The 18,482-nt window shown below is 40.2% G+C and overlaps 1 protein-coding gene across 4 annotated transcripts; it reads right to left on the bottom strand.

Annotated features, from left to right (window-relative positions):
- Positions 1-5,600: 5,600 nt before the first annotated feature.
- Positions 5,601-18,480, bottom strand: LOC124141896 (methylmalonic aciduria type A homolog, mitochondrial-like). Of its 4 annotated transcripts, none has more exons than XM_046510088.2 (7): positions 18,406-18,480; positions 17,428-17,884; positions 15,141-15,263; positions 12,026-12,196; positions 9,885-9,971; positions 9,218-9,366; positions 5,601-7,481 (listed from the first exon to the last, which is right to left on the bottom strand). In XM_046510088.2, exons 1-7 carry the CDS (start codon positions 18,463-18,465, stop codon positions 7,194-7,196), a joined length of 1,335 nt encoding a protein of 444 aa, XP_046366044.2. In that variant the 5' UTR covers positions 18,466-18,480; the 3' UTR covers positions 5,601-7,193. The 4 variants fall into 4 exon arrangements, with proteins under 4 accessions (XP_046366044.2, XP_046366045.1, XP_048243447.1 ...); XM_046510089.2 differs by having other exon boundaries at positions 18,017-18,455; XM_048387490.1 differs by lacking the exons at positions 17,428-17,884; positions 18,406-18,480 and adding an exon at positions 12,841-12,914 and having other exon boundaries at positions 12,026-12,261; positions 15,141-15,259.
- Positions 18,481-18,482: the final 2 nt, after the last annotated feature.

Here is an 18,482-nt window from a genome sequence, read left to right as displayed (position 1 = left end):
GTACTTCTGCCAACGATAGGCAGCGAAGTCCAATATCTTAGAGAGGTCCGTCATGCTGGCGGCTGGTGGTAGCATTATGGGAGAAGCCGCATTAGCTGTCATCGTACATCCCTTAAGTAAATCCTCTTCGGATCTACTGCGAGGAAGGTTGAGTGAGCCCGAGATCCAGGGGAGAATAATAGAGGGTTCAACCTGGGCGTAACTGTTTGTAGATGACGGAGGTGAAGCCTTGCTTTCAGGGGTAGCATCCGGAGGAGTAAGTGTGTTAACTGAAGTGACTGTGGCGGTAGCAGCAGCAGGGGTCGCCTGTGCCGAGGTCATGACAGCAGTAGCAGTATGAATTCGACTGTTCTGTGCGTAGCTAAAAAGCCGCGGATATGGACTGCAGTATGGAGAGATTAAAAGTGGTGTCTGATCTCTGTGGTCCCATGAAGTCGGTAAGGGGGGGGGGGGGGGGGGGACTTGTCACGTGGTCGCTGGTCCGGATGCGTATCAGCCGGTGACACGGAACGTGAATGAGAGGAAAGTCGACTATGATTTTGTTTGCTGTCGACTTCTGGAAGATCTATTTGGAGGTCGATCCCTAGAGGAAGGGCATTCCATTGAATGTCAACTTTGACGTGCGATGTCGACCTCCCCTGAGAATGTCGACCTTTCGAATGCGACTCTGTAGGTCGATCTCTTGAATGACGGCTGTTGAAGGGGCGATCTTGAGAGTCACGGTTTGATGTCGACCTCTCCTGGGAATGTCAACCCTTTAGGTGCTACTGTGAGGGTCGATCTGTAGTATGTCGACTTGTAGAATGACGTCGATCGTTCGTTGTTGGTTGCGATAGCTCTCGAGTTCTACCCTGTTCAGAGGTCGATGTCGACATCATACTTCTGGTCGATATGACAATAGTCACGGTGGTATCAACCGGGATAGACTGATCCACAATAGAGTTATGGCTTGTTGAAATAGAGTCGACTGGTCGAGTGCGACCTCTGTAGGTGGACATAATTCGGTGGACTGGTTTTTGTTCGTCGCCGGTACCATATGTGTGTTTGACGTATGCTTGGCCTGAGTGTTCGTAGCAGTCGATGGATCGCTGGTACTTGCTGATTGGGAGAAACTGTCGGGAATCTCCTCGTCCCAAAAACTATCTGAAACAGCATCCTCCTCGAATCTAAGCGATGTTATGGTGGCTGGAGTGGTTGCTTCACCACTGATTTCAAGGACGGACTGACGCTAGCCATCTTTTGCTCTTCGTCCGTGCTCTATGCTCTTCGATTTGATCTAGGATCTCCGTTCCTCTTTTGGGATTTCTTTAGGTAGCCTCTGGTGAAAGATGTGAGCATTCTTTGCATCTGAACGTAGGCGTGGGTGTGCGGGCGAATGAAGCTTAGAAGCTGGAAACTTTGTTTGGGGACGTTTCCACACAAGGATCGGAAAAGCGAGCGAGTTAAAATTTAAAGTCGCATCGGCATTATTTCAGTCATAGCGACGATGGGTCGGAAGAAGAAGGATGAGATGCACAGGGTGAGATAGGATAAGTTTAAAATCTTTTGCATTTTTGGAAAATTGTGTTCCATGAAATAAACAGGCCTCAGGGGAAAATGAAATGACTGCAAAGGTATTGCCATGTTAGATTATATAAATCAAAGATTCATATCAAGTATTAATTTCGCATACACTCTTGGGTTTCCACTCAGCAGACACTCAGAATGCCAAGCAGGGTTTAGAGAAGATTACTCTACGACTGATTATATATTTACTGACTCAGTAATATATCAGAAAGAAGCGTGGAAAATTTGAGCGTATTTTTGTGGACACCGTGGATCGAAATAAGCTTCTTTATACGTTGCTCAGTAAAGGTTTACATGGTGAGATTCGACACTACCAAGACGTTTATATAAAAACGTAAAAACATTAAATGTCGTAAAAGTAACATGACTGATGCATTCAAAACAAGTGTAGGTGTAAGACAGGGACGCATACTATCACCACTTCTTTTTTCTTCTACATTGAACATGTGAATGATATTATGCACTTTTATTGTAATGGTATTTTTGTAGACGACGTTGTACACGCATTATTGATTTTACTATTTGTCGAAGATGTTGCAATATTTGAGATGCTCTATATACACATTGTGCTAAGTAGGGCGTATATGTAAATACCATCGAAACAAAAGTTGTTTTCAAGAAAGGTGGAACGATATCTTTATTTGAAAAATGGTTCTTCGTTCCATAAATACTTGATGTGGAGGCATACAACAAATATCTTGGCTTAACAATTTCAGGTAAAAACATTTTTACAAAAGCACGTGAAGTACTTCCAATGCAAGCAGATAAAGCGATCTGTTCAGGAGCGCAGTTTAATCTAAAATTAAGAACTATATCTGATGAATCACTGATGAATCACAGGCGATACTGATGTGCGACGTGGAACTTTGGAGAACATTAAATTGCCACAGCATTGAGAATATCACTTCATCAATATTAGTCAGTTATACCTATATTAGGAATGCCATTTAAATATTTCGGGTAACAATTTGTCTTCAATAAACCATGCTTGTCGTAAGAGGTGACCAACATCATGGGGTCGTCAGGCTTTATTCCTCATGTCCCACTTGCCTAGAACAGATTTTAGGATGCTAATCACTGGATTGTCTCGTCCAGACTCGATTATTTACAGACAGTCGTCATACAGCTGGAATACTGCTCAGTGTGATGTTAAACAGCAAAGAAAAGATATTAGAAGCTTTGCATCATACATGGTAAAATCGTGTAAGACATCTACAGGACAAAGTTAGAAAGGCCGGCCCTTGAATCGCAGGCTCTTTCGGGTCAGATTCTGATGAAATAAATATTGCCATACATATTTTTGGGTTGTTTTTTTTGGTAGACAAGATCTTTACAGATGTGGGTTGTTTTTTGGGTTCAACCTTTAGTATCTCTGATACAAATCTGTCCTTATCTTTTAAGACCAAGTTTCCAAAAAGACAATGAAAACACCACAAATAAAATTCTTTATTTAATCACATTTCCAATCATATGAATAGTGAAAATGTGATTAAATAATAAGTATCATGGAAATGATACCTATGTAGGTCAGGGTTATTTCCCAGTTATTATGACTATAACAGTCGTGACAACATTACAACATATTGTTTCAATCACACAGCTTGTTTATCCTTTTCATTAAAAAATAATTGATTTTAGCATCAGATCCTGCCAAACTGTTTTGAAGTGATTGTTTTTGAGCAAACTCTCCGGTATGGAGAAATCCAGTAAAATCCTAGATATTTTGTTATATATGTATACATGTCCAGCATTACTTCTTAATGCATATTACTGATTGTTCTTGACAAAGAAAAAGAGCTCTGTGAAGATCTTTCTTGAAGAGAGGCCAACCCCATCACACAGCTCTCACGCGACCAGGGAAAGCGACGTCACGGATCACCACATTTCTCTTGTCACTAGAATAAAGACCTGTTTGTTTTTTCATCCACTGAACCCTCACGTGTTTTACGTATTTGAGTTGATATCCTTGTGCTTGTCTTGTGCATACGGTTTGTATCTTTGTACATGTTTTAAGCTTGTGCATTACTATTTTGACACCTGTTGGTGTTCTTTTTGAAGAACACAATGGTATTCTCATGTGTCTTGTTGTTTCAAGTAGCCGTCTTGTTTATTTTAGGTGTTATTTCTTGCCTGGTACCTCATCTCTGTCGTACTCATGCGTATTGTTTGTTATTGCATGTTGTCTTACGTGTTTCGTAATCTTGCATTCGTAAACCCACGTAGTAAACAAATTATAGCATACATAATTGGGTGGGGATGCATTTTGATTTAATCCTGCTTCATTGCAGATGGCATGTCATCTTGTTTCAAGTACCGGTGTAGGAAGTCGGCGTGGGATCCTCACTCCTTGTGCTTAAATTGTACATCTCCATGCCTCAAGTCTTCTCAATGTAAAGACTGTCTCCAGCTTTCCCCCACAGCTTTCAGGCCATACCTCCGAGAGGTCTAGAAAGCGGAAGTCACAGCAGGCGAGGAAATGCCAAACACTTCCGAGACCTCACCTACCAGGAGGGCTGGTTCGTCAGTTTCCTCGGACAGGGACTCCCCGGCCTCCACTACGGCCATAATGTCGTCCCACACGGTCTCCTCTCTACCCAGAGCACCCTCACGACTGCCATCACGTCGCGCATGGCGCTTACCTCCCGGAAGGCGCCTATCCAGTCCACCGTACAGACGCCCTCAGACTACGGGTTCCAACAGGTTCCAGCCGCCCATGATGGATTGCTTTCTCCTCCAGTACATTCAGTACTTGCAGACCTTGGAACAGACGATAACGCCTTCTGCCTCGGCCCCATTGCCTATACTGACGCCCCTACAAGCGCCGCCCACAGCGCCTATACATGCGTCTCTCTAAGCGCTCTATACAGACGGCGTCTATCCACCAGATAGCGTCTATACAGATGCCCATGCCGCCTTCAGCGCCTCTGACCGCCCGAAGTGAGCATCAACGGGTGTCAATATGTCCTCCGGCTGTCGATCCATAAACTACCTTCCATTACTCTTTGGACTCTGCTTCGCCCAGTACCTCCATCTTGTCAGATGCCCTGTTCTAGGAACTGCTCTCCTGTCCATCGAAGCTCTAACAGGAATCTCACAAGACCAGGTTGCAGACTGGCTGGCGGACAGACTTGAGGGAAGCGCAGCCTCCGCTGGCAAGGATGTGGATAGCAGACTCCATTAGGGTGTACCCCACGTCTATACCACCAGATCCTCTCATCAAAGTTATGATCTCGGCCCTCAGCAAATTCTCACTTACTCCATTCTTCAGTCCTAAATGCTACAGAAGGAGGGATTACCCGATGCACTTTCTCCTTGTGGACCGCACCCATGAGCTTGACAAGGATCTCCACCGTATGACTGGATCCAACTGTCCCACCTCTATGTTGACACCAAGCTCGCCTATGTGGAAACCGAGATTCATCGCTCTCTCAAGCCATTTTCCCTCATGGCTTCGACGTCCAGGGCCATTATCCAGGACGAACATATGCGTTTTCAGATGCAAACCGATCTGGTGGAACTTAGGACCATGCGTCGCCACGCTAACTTCCCTTTTAATAATCACACATACAAGTCAAAGTCAATGTGACACATGATAGTGAAAACAACGTTCATGATAATCACACAAAAAAATAGATTAATAAATGACACTCAATCTGAATGTGTATATTGTTTTAATCATGTTCACAATTATCAAGACCCCTAGATAAAAAGCAATCACTCACACAATATAAGGTGATAACAATATTCATGTATATCACAAGACCCCCTAGATAACACCTAATCACTCACTTAATATTTAGTGATAACCATGTGACACGCAATCACTCTATATTCACTGATAACTATGTTTATGATCATCACAGATAACAATGTGCATGTGTATAACAGGAACCTGACCTGTGAAGATCCAGGGTAGAACAGGTCTTCAGCAACCCATGCTTGTAAAAGGCGACTGCTTGTCATAAGAGGCGACTAACAGGATCGGGTGGTCAGGCTCACTGACTTGGTTGATTAATGTCATCAATCCCAACTATGTGGATCGATGCCCATGATGTCAATCACTTTATTGTCTGATCCAGACTCAATTATTTACAGATTGCCGTCATATAGCTGTAATGTTGCTGAGTGTGGTGTTCAACAACAAACAAACACAAGAACCCTACATAATACTTAATCACTTTATATTCACTAACACTGTCCATGGTTACCACAAAAACCCTAGATAAGACTTGATCACTCTGTATTCAGTGATATGATCAGCATCATGTTTGTGATCATCACAAGAACCCTCAATAACAGTCAATCACTCGATCTATATTCAGAGATAAAAATGTTCATGATCTTCACAAAAACCCTAGATAACAGTCAATCACTTGATCTATATTCAGTGATAACAATGTTCATGATCTTCACAAAAACCCTAGATAACAGTCAATCCCTTGATCTATATTCAGTGATAACAATGTTCATGATCTTCACAAGAACCCTAGATAACAGTCAATCACTCGATCTATATTCAGTGATAACAATGTTCATGATCTTCACAAGAACCCTAGATAACACTCAGTCATTACATATTCAAAGATAATCATGTTAATAATATTCACAAGAAACCTAGATAACACTCACTCAAATTATGAGGGTTGATGAATAAATTTTGAGTCTGGCTACTGCAAATTTCTTTGCCAAGATCAAAATTTCAATTGAGGCAGTAAAAAACTTGCAGCTGATTTGTTTCAGAAACCTGGCATTTGATTGGTTCAAGAATTCATGCATCCTTCATTTTGATTGGGAAGTCAGAGTTTGCTCAAGGTTCACCTGATGCCACCTTCTTTGGAGGTGTCCTCAGCTTAACACAGACAGGTATCAAAATTAAAAGAATTGAAGTGGCCAGCAGCAGACAGTGGTGTGACCGCATTGGTGAGGAGACAGAGAACCTCACCAGAGCAGCTTTCGGTATCAAATTTATCAAGGTGAAAAAGGGTGCAATTCTCATAGACTTCCTGTGGTTGTTTTCTAAAATCCTTCTAACTGGTTTCTATTTGTCAAAAGATAAAACTGAATATTAAACACTAGTAAAAGCTACATCGTTTTTGCTACATGTGCAGTTTTGGTTGAAACAAGTATTAATAATGAATCGAGTATAAATAAAAGATTACTGGACACAGTATATGCACAGTATATCTGTTATGCAGTGTTATTGTGTGTGATTCTCTCATACAAAAACCATGACATAGCAATCACCTTCACACAAGTATCTGTTACTCAGATGATTTACAATTATTTTGAAGAGAAAAACTGTTTGTAGAACTTGTCTGACATCTTTACATATTTTAGTTTCTGTTTTAATGACATGTGTCAAACATAAATATAAACCCTAAATGTGTACAGTAAACGGGCAATGTACAAAGATTTATTTGATGGAAACTATTCCTGGCTCTTTTCTCTCTTTTGTTTTTTTTATGCTAACATTAATGTTGTCGCTTTGTGGAAAGAAATCGAAACTCTCATAAATATTATAACAGTATGCACCTCCTTCAATTCATCTTCAATTTTGGTTTTAAAAAATCCATTTCACAAAAAAATTTGGAATAACACATATAGGATCAGCTGCAGTGACGACGGTGTCACGAGTATTTCATGAATGTCTTCAGGAGCACATCAGCTGCATGGCCAGGTGTGATCACTCCTCGAACCACCTTCTTTTCCAGGTCAACCATCTTCTTGTCCACACCCTCCTGTTTATAGAATGCCTCCATGATGTAGTCTTGGATGTGGTTCCACATCCAGATCTTCAGCTGTTTCTCCCGCTTCACTTGCAACTCACCGGACTGGAATGTTAATGTTTTGTAGTTCACCATTAAGTCCCATAACTCTGGGACGCCTTCTTTAGTTAATGCTGATATGCGCTTTACCTGTAAGTAAGTAAGACAATGTTCCTTAATGTTATTAACATCGGCAATGTGAGTGGTTTGAGTATAACTTCACTTTGAACATGTTGAACAAGCAGTCAGAATGTTAACCAGTGTTAAATATTGCGTCAAATATGCATAGACGTTACGAATGGGTTCAAAACATCTACGAGTATCCTGCTATGAAATACACTCAAAGTTCTGAACATAAATGATTGATATTCTTCACACTTATATTGAAATCTGCATCTACAAGCTACAGTTTTCAGAGCATATGCAATGACATGACATCAGTAACATTCATGAAGTAAGGTTTGTCACACGGCACTAGTCAAGGACCCCACGTTCATGCCTTGACCTTTACACTTATAACTGAGAGTCCCCTGAACTCAAAATTAGGTAAGACCCAAGTACATCCCCGCGACTGTGATGAATCTGAAAATGACACACCATTGAAGGTGTCGCATACCAAACGGGAATACATGTACATGTATTTAATATAGTGACTGAGTGAGTAATACTGGCAACTGGGTGAAATGGGGTTAACATGGTTAATGTTGCATGCATGCATGCGTGCGTGGTGTCAGTTACCCCAAAATAATGCTGGTTATATGGCACTAAACCACTGAGATACCATGCCATAGTTGAACATGGATACCCCTCACAGTATACTGATTCCGAGCCAACCATTCCTTGTGTTTATTCCCTTGATGCCGAGCACCAGGAAGGGCAACAAGAACTACCTTTGACATATTTTGATATGATCATCAAGCTCCCCTATGCGGGCAGACGTCCTATCCACTAGAATTTTCAAATTTGAATTTCGAAAAATAATATACAAATAGAGCCACAGCACTTTGGCCCATCTGGATGTGTAGTCTACAGTTACTAATGCCATCAAAGACTGTTAACTTACCAAAACTGCTGCCCGCTTTTATAATATTCAAATATTTTCTGTATAAATTACAAGACAAACTAAAACTGCATTCTATAGATTCTTAACAAAAGATGATGATGATGATGATGATGATGATGATGTCACCAAAATAAGAAACAGACATTCCAAAGTTCAGCTTCCTCATTCTGGCAATTTCAGAGAAGTTGATTACACAGCAAAAATGCATGGTCAGAACACAAAGGTCAAAATAAGGTCAAACTTTAAATATCGCAACAAGAAGACCACATGTGTTGAGTCCCACTATTAACTAAACATGCTAAACATACATAGAGTTTAATTATAATTTGAACAAAATCGGCTTAGTAATCATGGTAATGACGGCCCTGATGAAAATCAGATTTGAATCTCTGAAACAAATTGAGGGGTCATCACTGGTGGAAGCTAGCATGTGACATTTCAGCTCCACTGGTCCAGTGGCTGCTGAGTTGATTATCATGATGATGTCTACCATGTTTACAGTGCGAGAAATGCATCTGGAGAACATTTAATAGCATAGTCACAACACAACACTCAATGTATGTGTGCAGTCAAGCCCGTAGAGTTTTCTTCCTTCCCCTGTTTGTCCAACAGATTATCATTTGAATATTACCATTAATAAAAACTGATGCTCTAGAGGACATATCTTCAATCATGAAGAGTACAACACTTTCAACAGATACATCTTACGTAATAATTCTTTGAAAAATAAATCTCACATTTCTTTTGCAAATACCATAGAGTTATCTTTCCTTCATTTCAAATAACCATATGATGAAAGATAGCATATTCTGAACAGCTCTACCTTAGGTCTCCACACTTTCGATCTTTGTCTCTTGAACTTGAGGGCACTGACGTACTCGGCCTGGATCCGCCGTGCGGCTGCCACGAGATCTCCGTCACTCTTGTTTATGACCACCATGTCTGCCACCTCGACTATGCCCTTCTTAATACCTGCAACCAAGTGGACAAGGTTCTGTTCTTTATCATCATGGCTTTCTTTGAAAAAGTGAGTTTGGCTTTATAATGCCGCTTTTTAAAACACTTTTTAATTACATCTTGGCATGTTAGCTTGATGTGCAAGGAAAATCCAAAGCGATGCTGTCGACCTTTGATGATGACCATGAGGTTGTTTGGCTGGTTGGTTTGTTGTTTAACGCTGCACTCAGCAATATTCCAGCTATATGACGGTGGTCTGTAAATAATCGAGTCTGGACCAGACAATCCAGTGATAGATATCATGAGCATCGATCCACGTAAATGGGATACAATGACATGCATTAACCAAGTCAGCGAGCCTGACCACCCGATCCCGTTAGTTGCCTTTTACGGCAAATAAGTCACCTTTTTCGGCAAGCATGGGTTGCTGAAGACCTACTCTTACCCGGATCGTCACGGGTTTCAAGGATCACATGACCCTCTTTAATTTCGACCACTTGCTGACATTAAATAACATTTCCTGAGCACCTCACCTTGAAGTTCGTCCCCTCCTGCTGGTGGAATGATAAGACAGAACATGTCCACCATGTCTGCCACCACAAACTCAGACTGCCCTACACCTGCAACCAGTAGAGTAGATTTTACACCACGATCTTATAAACGTCCAACAATTTACTCCAACATGATGCCTCATCCAGGGATAATTCTAGGAATGGCCCCTAAATCTGGAAAAAGCCTACATCTTCAGAAGCACAGGGGGTTTATTACATTGTATCATATAGGCATCACACACAAATTGTTCCAAATTTCCCTTATCAGTGCTAAATGGGCCCACATCAGAAAATTCAAAAAAGATCCCTGCTTGTCTGATATCCAAAGCTCAAGATAAGCTGCGTATTTGCTTAAATTATGCATTAAGTCAACTGAAATACCCAGAAAAGTCAAATCCTAGGGTATCATATATGCAACAAAAACTATAAATACGCTATTAAAATAAAATTAATGCGTATATTATAACTGTTAGACATGTTAGATAAAACGATTGCATATATTACAACTGTTAGATAAAATGATTGTGTATCAGCCGATCTCCAAACTCATGTACCAACAGTTACATTCAGAAAAGCTTCTGCGACAAACATACTGACAGATGGCAGTTGAAAAGCACATCGTGCCTAGTCAATGTACTTCTTGTGTCTCAATTAGTCGCTGATTGGTAATTAAAATAATAGGGCCTTTCTTACAATGCTAGGTTTCGTAAACCAAAAATGGCTTTTCGGAGAGGGAGCCGGAAGCAGCAGGTATACTAATATTCACATAGTTATAAATGATTCACAGGCATTGTTATGAAACAGGTTTTAAGTGAAATACCCAAATGTCAAGAAACAGATGACAAGGTAGACACAATTTTATGGATAACAACTTCTTTAATACTGTAAAAAGCGAAAATAGATCCTTATACCGTTGTCAAGCAGGACTGAATGAGGGACATTGTACAGAATATATATAGTAGGTGGAGGATTGACGGTAGAGGATTAACAGTAACAACAATTGCATACATGAGTGGGATAACAGAGTAAGTGTTGACAACAGAAGGATAATACTGTCACAACACGATGGACAGAGAACACATACGGTAGGTAGAAGCCAATAGGGACATGAAGCCAATTAAACAGGATAAGTGATTATTGCTTGATGAGTTCATAGTAGGCATCGTCCTCCCGTTCATAGGAAAAGCCACCCACATTATCTATCTCTCTGAATATCTAATGACACATTTGGAGGTCAGGGGCGGTGGGAAAACCTAGTGGTTAAAACGTTTGCTCGTCACGCTAAAAACCTGGTTCATTTGTCACATGGGTGCCATGTGTGAACAATCTCATTAAAATCTGAGAACATCCCATTCCGGGTCACGTCTGAACAACCTTACATCCGACCAATCAGTGCGTAGCTTACCAGATCATGAAAGTGACAGTCGGAATGTGTTTTCTAATCTTGCAACCTCGTAAGCCAGTTACGGGCTTTATGACCGGATCCATACAATTTGGGGAATCTATTAGCCATTACTCAATGTTCTTTTGTTCAGTTTCAAATTTTTAATCAAGATATTTATCAAAATTTGTGATAAGGTTCGAAGTGTAGTTGCCAGTTTAAAACTAGTGCCGTAAGGCACGAGTAAGCTGCCTTCTGATTGGCTAATGTAGATTCCTTGTCAGTCATTCCATTAGTCGGTCAAAGTTTGCAAAAGGTTGGTCTGACGTGACCCATAATGGGATGTTGGTTTGTTTATGGGTTTGTGAGTTATTTAACGCTGCACTCATCAATATTACAGCTGTAGGACGGCAGTCTGCAAATAATCAAGTCTGGACCAGAAAATCCAAAGATTGATATCACGAGCATCGTTCAACGCGATTGGGATCAATGACATGCATCAACCAAGTCAGCGAGCCTGACCACCCGATCCCGTTAGTCGCCTCTTACGACAAGCACGGGTTGCTGAAGACCTTTTTTACCCAGGCTCTTCATGGGTCCTATCTGGGATGTCCTCAGATATTTGTTTAGCAGTAGCTAGAATTAAGATCTTATTTTAATGTTATTGCATGTGTGAAGAGCTTAGACATGACATTCATTCAGATTCATGGTTCATTCATGAAAGATATTTCACTGCACATACCAACAGTTTCAACTAGAGTGACATCATACCCTGCCCCCTCACAGAGGACAATCGCCTCATTGGTTGTCCTGGTCACCCCTCCCAGTTTCCCTGATGTGGGGGAGGGGCGGATGAAGGCGTTCATGTCTCGGGCCAGCTCCGGCATCCTCGTCTTATCACCAAGAAGGGAGCCTACAAGGCAGAGATCACATCATCCACACATGTCACATGCTTCAAAGTCTTCTTTGCCAACAAAGCTGCAGAAGAATTAGAACACAAATAAATTGTCAGAGTACTCATATATAATGTACATGAGGGTAACACAAGGTAGGCATGTCCTAAAGTTCTTATTTTTGCATAAGGCCTCACCAATTACATATCATGTAGTACGGGTCCACTGAAGTAATCTCCCTTATTTCGAAAATAAATGAATGAAAATGACGATTAAAAGTGACATGAATTACGCCGACAACACAAACATTTAATGATTTCTCATTGGAAGGTAAGCAACACTTGAGTGCGCATTTGAGTATAATGTGCACACCCCTCCCATTCTCAGTTTCAGGAAAATTGCTATTTCCAGTATTGTGCAGTTAAAAAGTACATTGTATTGTAGCTGAGAGTTGAGAGCTCACAGACATCAAGGAACATGACATTAAGGGATGCATTGGATGACAGGCTGAATACAATGGGAGATGGCAACTGAAGCAGTGAGGTGTTAAAGTTTGGAGTTTGGGCAAAGGAGTGAGTAAGTGAGTATGGTTTTACGCCACTTTTAGCAATATTCCAGCAATATCACAGCAGGGGAAAGCAGTAATGGGGTTCACACATAGTACCCATGTCGGAAATCGAACCCGGGTCTTCGGCATGACGAGCTAACGCTTTAACCACTAGGCTGCCCGACGGCCCCCTGGGCAAAGGAGAGCAGAGTTGAAGTTACATGGACCTCATAGAGGACAACATAAAGGGGTGTGCTATTTCATGTAATTCTACCCGTGATATAACAATAGACATCTTCCGAGGCAAGGGAGTTAACTGACTATAACATGATAAAAGTCCAGTTTCCACTCTTGCCGAACTTGGCTGGAATTATGGAGTTATATCTTGGCTGGACTAAAGAGTCTATGCATAGTCCAATCAAAATAGCGTAAGGAAATCGACATCCGGTTCGTAAAATGCATAACAGATTTTGGTTGATTGCAGGATTTGAAAAGCATGTATACCATAAACTCGGTGTCAACAGATATTTTCATTCTTCTTTATCAAGATGCTCACGTGATACAAGTGAATACAAGTGAATACTTGAGAGGGGGTCACTAGTACGCATCACTGCAAGTCCATGGATCACAGATTAGCACAAAAAGTGTTATTTATCAAAATAATAAAACAAATTAAGTACAGTTATTGATATTTATATCAAATAACATGAAATGAACTTCTGATGTGACAGGTAATCATAGGAAGAGAAGTCCTCACATCTTTTGTTAGCGGTGAATCTTCCCGAGGTAAGAGAGTTAACTGACTTTAAAAGTCCAGTTTCCACCCTTGCCAAACTTGGCTGGAATTCCTGGGCTCGATCGTAGCGCCACCAGTGGTTTTTACGAGTTATATCCCTTCTAAGCCTTTCCTATGGACCAATCAGATTCCACCTCTCGTATCACTTGCATTTGTTTTAAACAAAATGGCGGCGCCCAGTCAAGACAATCTGATCGATAATCAAGATCTATATTGTGATAAAACAGGTCTTACATCACGAAGTTCATCAAATCACATGAGCACCTTGATCACAACCATGAAAAGACATGGAAAATGTTTGTTGACAACTAGTTGACAGTGCAAATGCTTTACAAATTCTGCAATCGACCGAAATCTGCATGACAGTTTACGAACCGGATTTCAATTTCGTTGCGCGATTTTGATTGGACTATGCAAAGACTCGTTAGACCAGCCAAAATGTAACTCCGTAATACCAACCTAGTTCGGAAAGGGTGGAAACTGGACTTTTATAGTCAGTTAACTCTCTTGCCTCGGGAAGATGTTAGCGGTGGTGAGACTAAGATCTGATCTTAATTGTTGTTTTTATTTTCCTCCACCCTCCAACATGCCCTACCAATCTGGTCCCATACATCTGTAATGTTGACATTTTTTAAATTCATCAGGGATGCTATTTTTTTCTTTGCTTCTCTTGTTCCAAGGAATCCATAGTAATGGTATGGCCTAAGATGAATAATATGTCAGGATGTTGATGTTATTAACATTTATCATTGCTAATAGGTACAAGATGCTAAAAGGATAAAATCATTTCAACACATTTTGCATACGAATCTGTAAAATGGTTTGCAACAGTTCATCATGCATGATGTGTTCAAGAGATTCAAATCTGGTTTTGAGCATTTATTTTGCCATTTATGTTCAAAATGTAATGAACCTTCATGAATGTTTAGCTAATAGTGTTCATTTAAAAAAAGTCTCTAATAGATAATGTTGATTGAAAACAAGCACAATTGAACATCTTTTTGCATGCTTAGTTTATTTTATAAAACTTGTAGTTTTTGTCAATATCTTTCTGTTTAGCATATTAACCTCTGACCAAACCTGCCAAGATTTTTTTTCCCATTATTTTGTCTGGTTTGTCTCCTGCATGTAGGTATATTTTGAAAAATCTAATTATCCATAACATGTAAAAAACAAGAAAGATGCTTGCTTCTGTATATTGTTTGTTTGTTGTTTAATGCCACACTCGGCAATATTCAAGCTATATGATGGCAGTCTGTAAATAATCGAGTCCGGACGAGACAATCCAATGATTGATATCATGAGCATCAATCCACACAATTGGGATACGATGACATGCATCATCCAAGTCAGCGAACCTGACCACCCGATCCCGTTCGTCACTTCTTAGCATAGTAGCCTTTTACAGCAAACATGGGTTGATGAAGACCTATTCTACCCCGGATCTTCGCGGGTCCTTCTGCATATTGAACATGCTGAATAAGTCTGTATGACAACACTCCCTTGCTTCTATTCCCATTACCTTTAATGGTTAGTATTTATACTTGTGATTCCCTTCATTCAACAAGCACTAGGTACATTCCCCAACCCAGGGTTTCAAAGAAGATATGATGTATTCTACCTCCAGTTGTTGATGACGAGGGATCAACAGCAAGGACAGCCACTTTGAATCCCTTCCCTGTCAGGAACTTGCCAAAAGCTTCAATAAATGTACTTTTTCCAGCACCTGGTGGTCCTGTTAATCCTGTTTAAGTGTAAATTAACACATTTAGAAAACTTCACAGCTAACCAGCAATAACAGTCTGGGCTGTAACCATGGTAACATAATGTAGTACAACCCGCTATGTTTTGTTTGTTTGTTGCTTAACGCTGCACTCAGCTATTTTCCAGCTATATGACGGCAGACTGTAAATAATCACGTCTGGACCTGACAATCCAGTGATGGACATCATGAGCATTAATCAATGCAGTTGGAATACGATGACATGCATCAACCAAGTCAGCAAGCCTGACCACCAGATCCCATTAGTCACCTCTTACGAGAAGCATTGTCTCCTTTTACGGCAACCATGGTTTGCTGAAGGCCTATTCTACCCCGGATCTTCACATAACACACTTAACAATTTTAATATGACACAATAATATGACACCAAAATGATATATTTGTAGTCATAATAATGTATGTATTTACTGTTTACTAGTATACATTCCAGTTAAGTAAATCATAGTACAAGTGTGTGTGTTTTGTGTTTGTTGTCTAACATCTCCCTCAACAACATTCCAGCTATATGGGGGGGAACGGGTGGCCCATCATGTAAGGCGCCGCGATTCGCTGTGCAAAGTTACGTCCCTTGGGCACGCCAGAAACCTATGATTGTGGGTTCGAATACCGGTTCGCCCCGATTATGTTTCTAGGTTTGTCAGCACCGTACCCGTGCTCGTGGGTTTCACCGAAGTGGTAAACGTCTGAGACCTGCATCACTTCGTGCTTTCCTCCCACATTAAGCTGACATGCCGTGATATAACTGGAACATTGTTAAAAGCGGTGATAAACACAACTCACTCCAGCTATATGATGTCAGCTTGAAATATCTGGTCCAGACAATCCAGTGAATGATATTCATTGTGTGCAGTGATTCATATCATCAGTGTACGTTGATACACATTTTACTAGCCTTTTACTACCAGCATAAGGTGGGGACCAATTCTAACCTGGAAACCACTCGGGATCCCAATTAAGTCACTTCTTATGACTAGCAATATCATGAATATGTTGCTGAGGACACATTGAATGATTCTATATCAGCCTCACACTATATTGCTATACATAATTGTTATGGAATAGCCCTTGCACATAAACATGATTAATGCATTGATATCAGCAACAGAATATCTTGATAGTGGTTGCCTGAGATTTGCTTTCAACATCACAAACAATCATAACGACTATGATAACGTCTTTGAAATACTAAATAACACTGTATTTATATTGTACATAAATAATGACATTATAGCACACTAAAAAAAATGAAACAGATTAAACAATCTCAAACTCGAACTACTTTTCATTTTACTTGTTTTTCTCATGTACCCAGAAGCCCTCAGAACTTCTATCAAGTGTCTAAAATGAAACAAATACTGACATACTCAAAATCTGATGCTGATTCTTGAGGACAATGAATCTGTTTGGCAAATTCACAGCGATATATGGTAACCATGGTTACATTTCTCATCTCTATCAAAGTTCATTTTCACAGAAAACCCCTCATACAACATGTACTAGATTGGCACATTAACCAAACCAAACCATAAGAAATAAAATCTTAAACATGTTAAAAAAGGTTGAGAGAGATGTTTGTGTCATTAGTAGACAAATCTGTGAGTTGAATAGTTGAAGGTAGCTATAGAGGAGCCATTGTAGGCATGTGAAACAAAAGCACAGAGCACTATTATCTTTACTCAACATGCTCAAATAAACGTTTTTGTGAGCATGGTGAGATATACGTTTTATGAAGATGTAGTACTGCATATGTGTGCAGAAAGGGCATTCCATTCTGAAATATTTAGGCCATGTGTTTCTATTAAGTATTACCATGATGACTTGATGACTGTCTTAGGAGACTGAGGGGGGACAGACGAGAAATGCACAATGTTATATAGTTTTAATAAATCTACTAACAGACTAACAGAATTGCGAAGTCTACCTAAAAAGTAGCATGTATAGCCTTAGACAACATGGACACTGACAATGCAATTTGTTTTGTAAAAAGAACTTTTTTTCTGTTTATTCACATCAACTTTTGTGGATTGCTTAAGAGTATCATGACAATGCAAACAATGTGAGACAGTCCACTGTAATTATTATTATACATGTAGTAATAATGACAATATCTATATAGGTAGCTTACCTATTCTAAATGACTGAGTCTCTTGTAGTATATGTCTGGTCCTGCGTTTGTTGTAGTCAAGTACTCTGGATAGTAATTGCTGTGCCTGTTTCCTCTTTCCTGGATGACTGGATTCTACAAGGGTTATAGACCTTGCAAGACTTGCCCTGTCTCCATTTGTTAATCCCTTGAACAGTTTATGTACCAGATCATCTTTATCGCTCACATCAACCTTAGCCCTTTCTTGCTTCTCTTCAGTCTGACTTACACATGTTTCAGAATGAAAGGAGTTGATGTGTAACGATGGAATTAGTCTCTTATTATGTAGATTTACAATTTGTTTAGACCTACACGGCTTTGAAGATATACTCCTGTGTGTGTTTACGAACACTGTGTGCCATGCTAATTGATGTTTCAAGGATAACTTGCATGACACTGAGCCAAGGAATGAAATCAGGTAACATCTGGCCATTGGTTTCTGAAACATTGAAATGCATTTTTTTTAAATCACGAACGATCGGTTTCAGGGGGTTAGGTTACATGAGATGATGCCTTCTTTTGACACATCAATAGTGACTCTAAAAGAACAAAAAAACATCAAAGTTCTAACCATGCTACGCCGTATATGGTATCTGGTCGAACCTTTAGGCCTAACGCCGTTACCACAAATCAAATGCCACCTTGTCTTCTAACGTTTCATCATTGATTATGGACGAACAGGGCAAAATGTTTTTTGGCAGTTTCGAGAAATGGATACTTTAGACAGATCGGAAATGATGGCACCTTAAGGATAGGCCCAGAAAATTACTGAAATCTCTGTAAAGGTTCACTGCATCTTGGTGAACGAAAACTGAGGGCATTAAAACTAATCTAAAGTTACTACAATAGACCAATACGATATCGTCGATTTCTGATTATTATAAGTGTTTCCTTCCGTTTGAACCAAACCACCAAGTTAATGTTATAATTTTCCAAATCAACTTTCGATTGCCCCCTCACTTGTTGCTCGCTTCCAAAACGAGAATATTCGTCTGCAAAATTAATAAAAACGGAAGTCATCTGCGAGGCTATATTCG

Source organism: Haliotis rufescens, unplaced genomic scaffold (assembly GCF_023055435.1).
Source record: "Haliotis rufescens isolate VD_foot unplaced genomic scaffold, xgHalRufe1.0.p SCAF_7, whole genome shotgun sequence".
Lineage (NCBI taxonomy): Eukaryota > Metazoa > Mollusca > Gastropoda > Lepetellida > Haliotidae > Haliotis > Haliotis rufescens.
The sequence above is the reverse complement of the archived record's forward strand: the minus strand, read 5'-3'. Positions and strand labels throughout refer to the sequence as shown.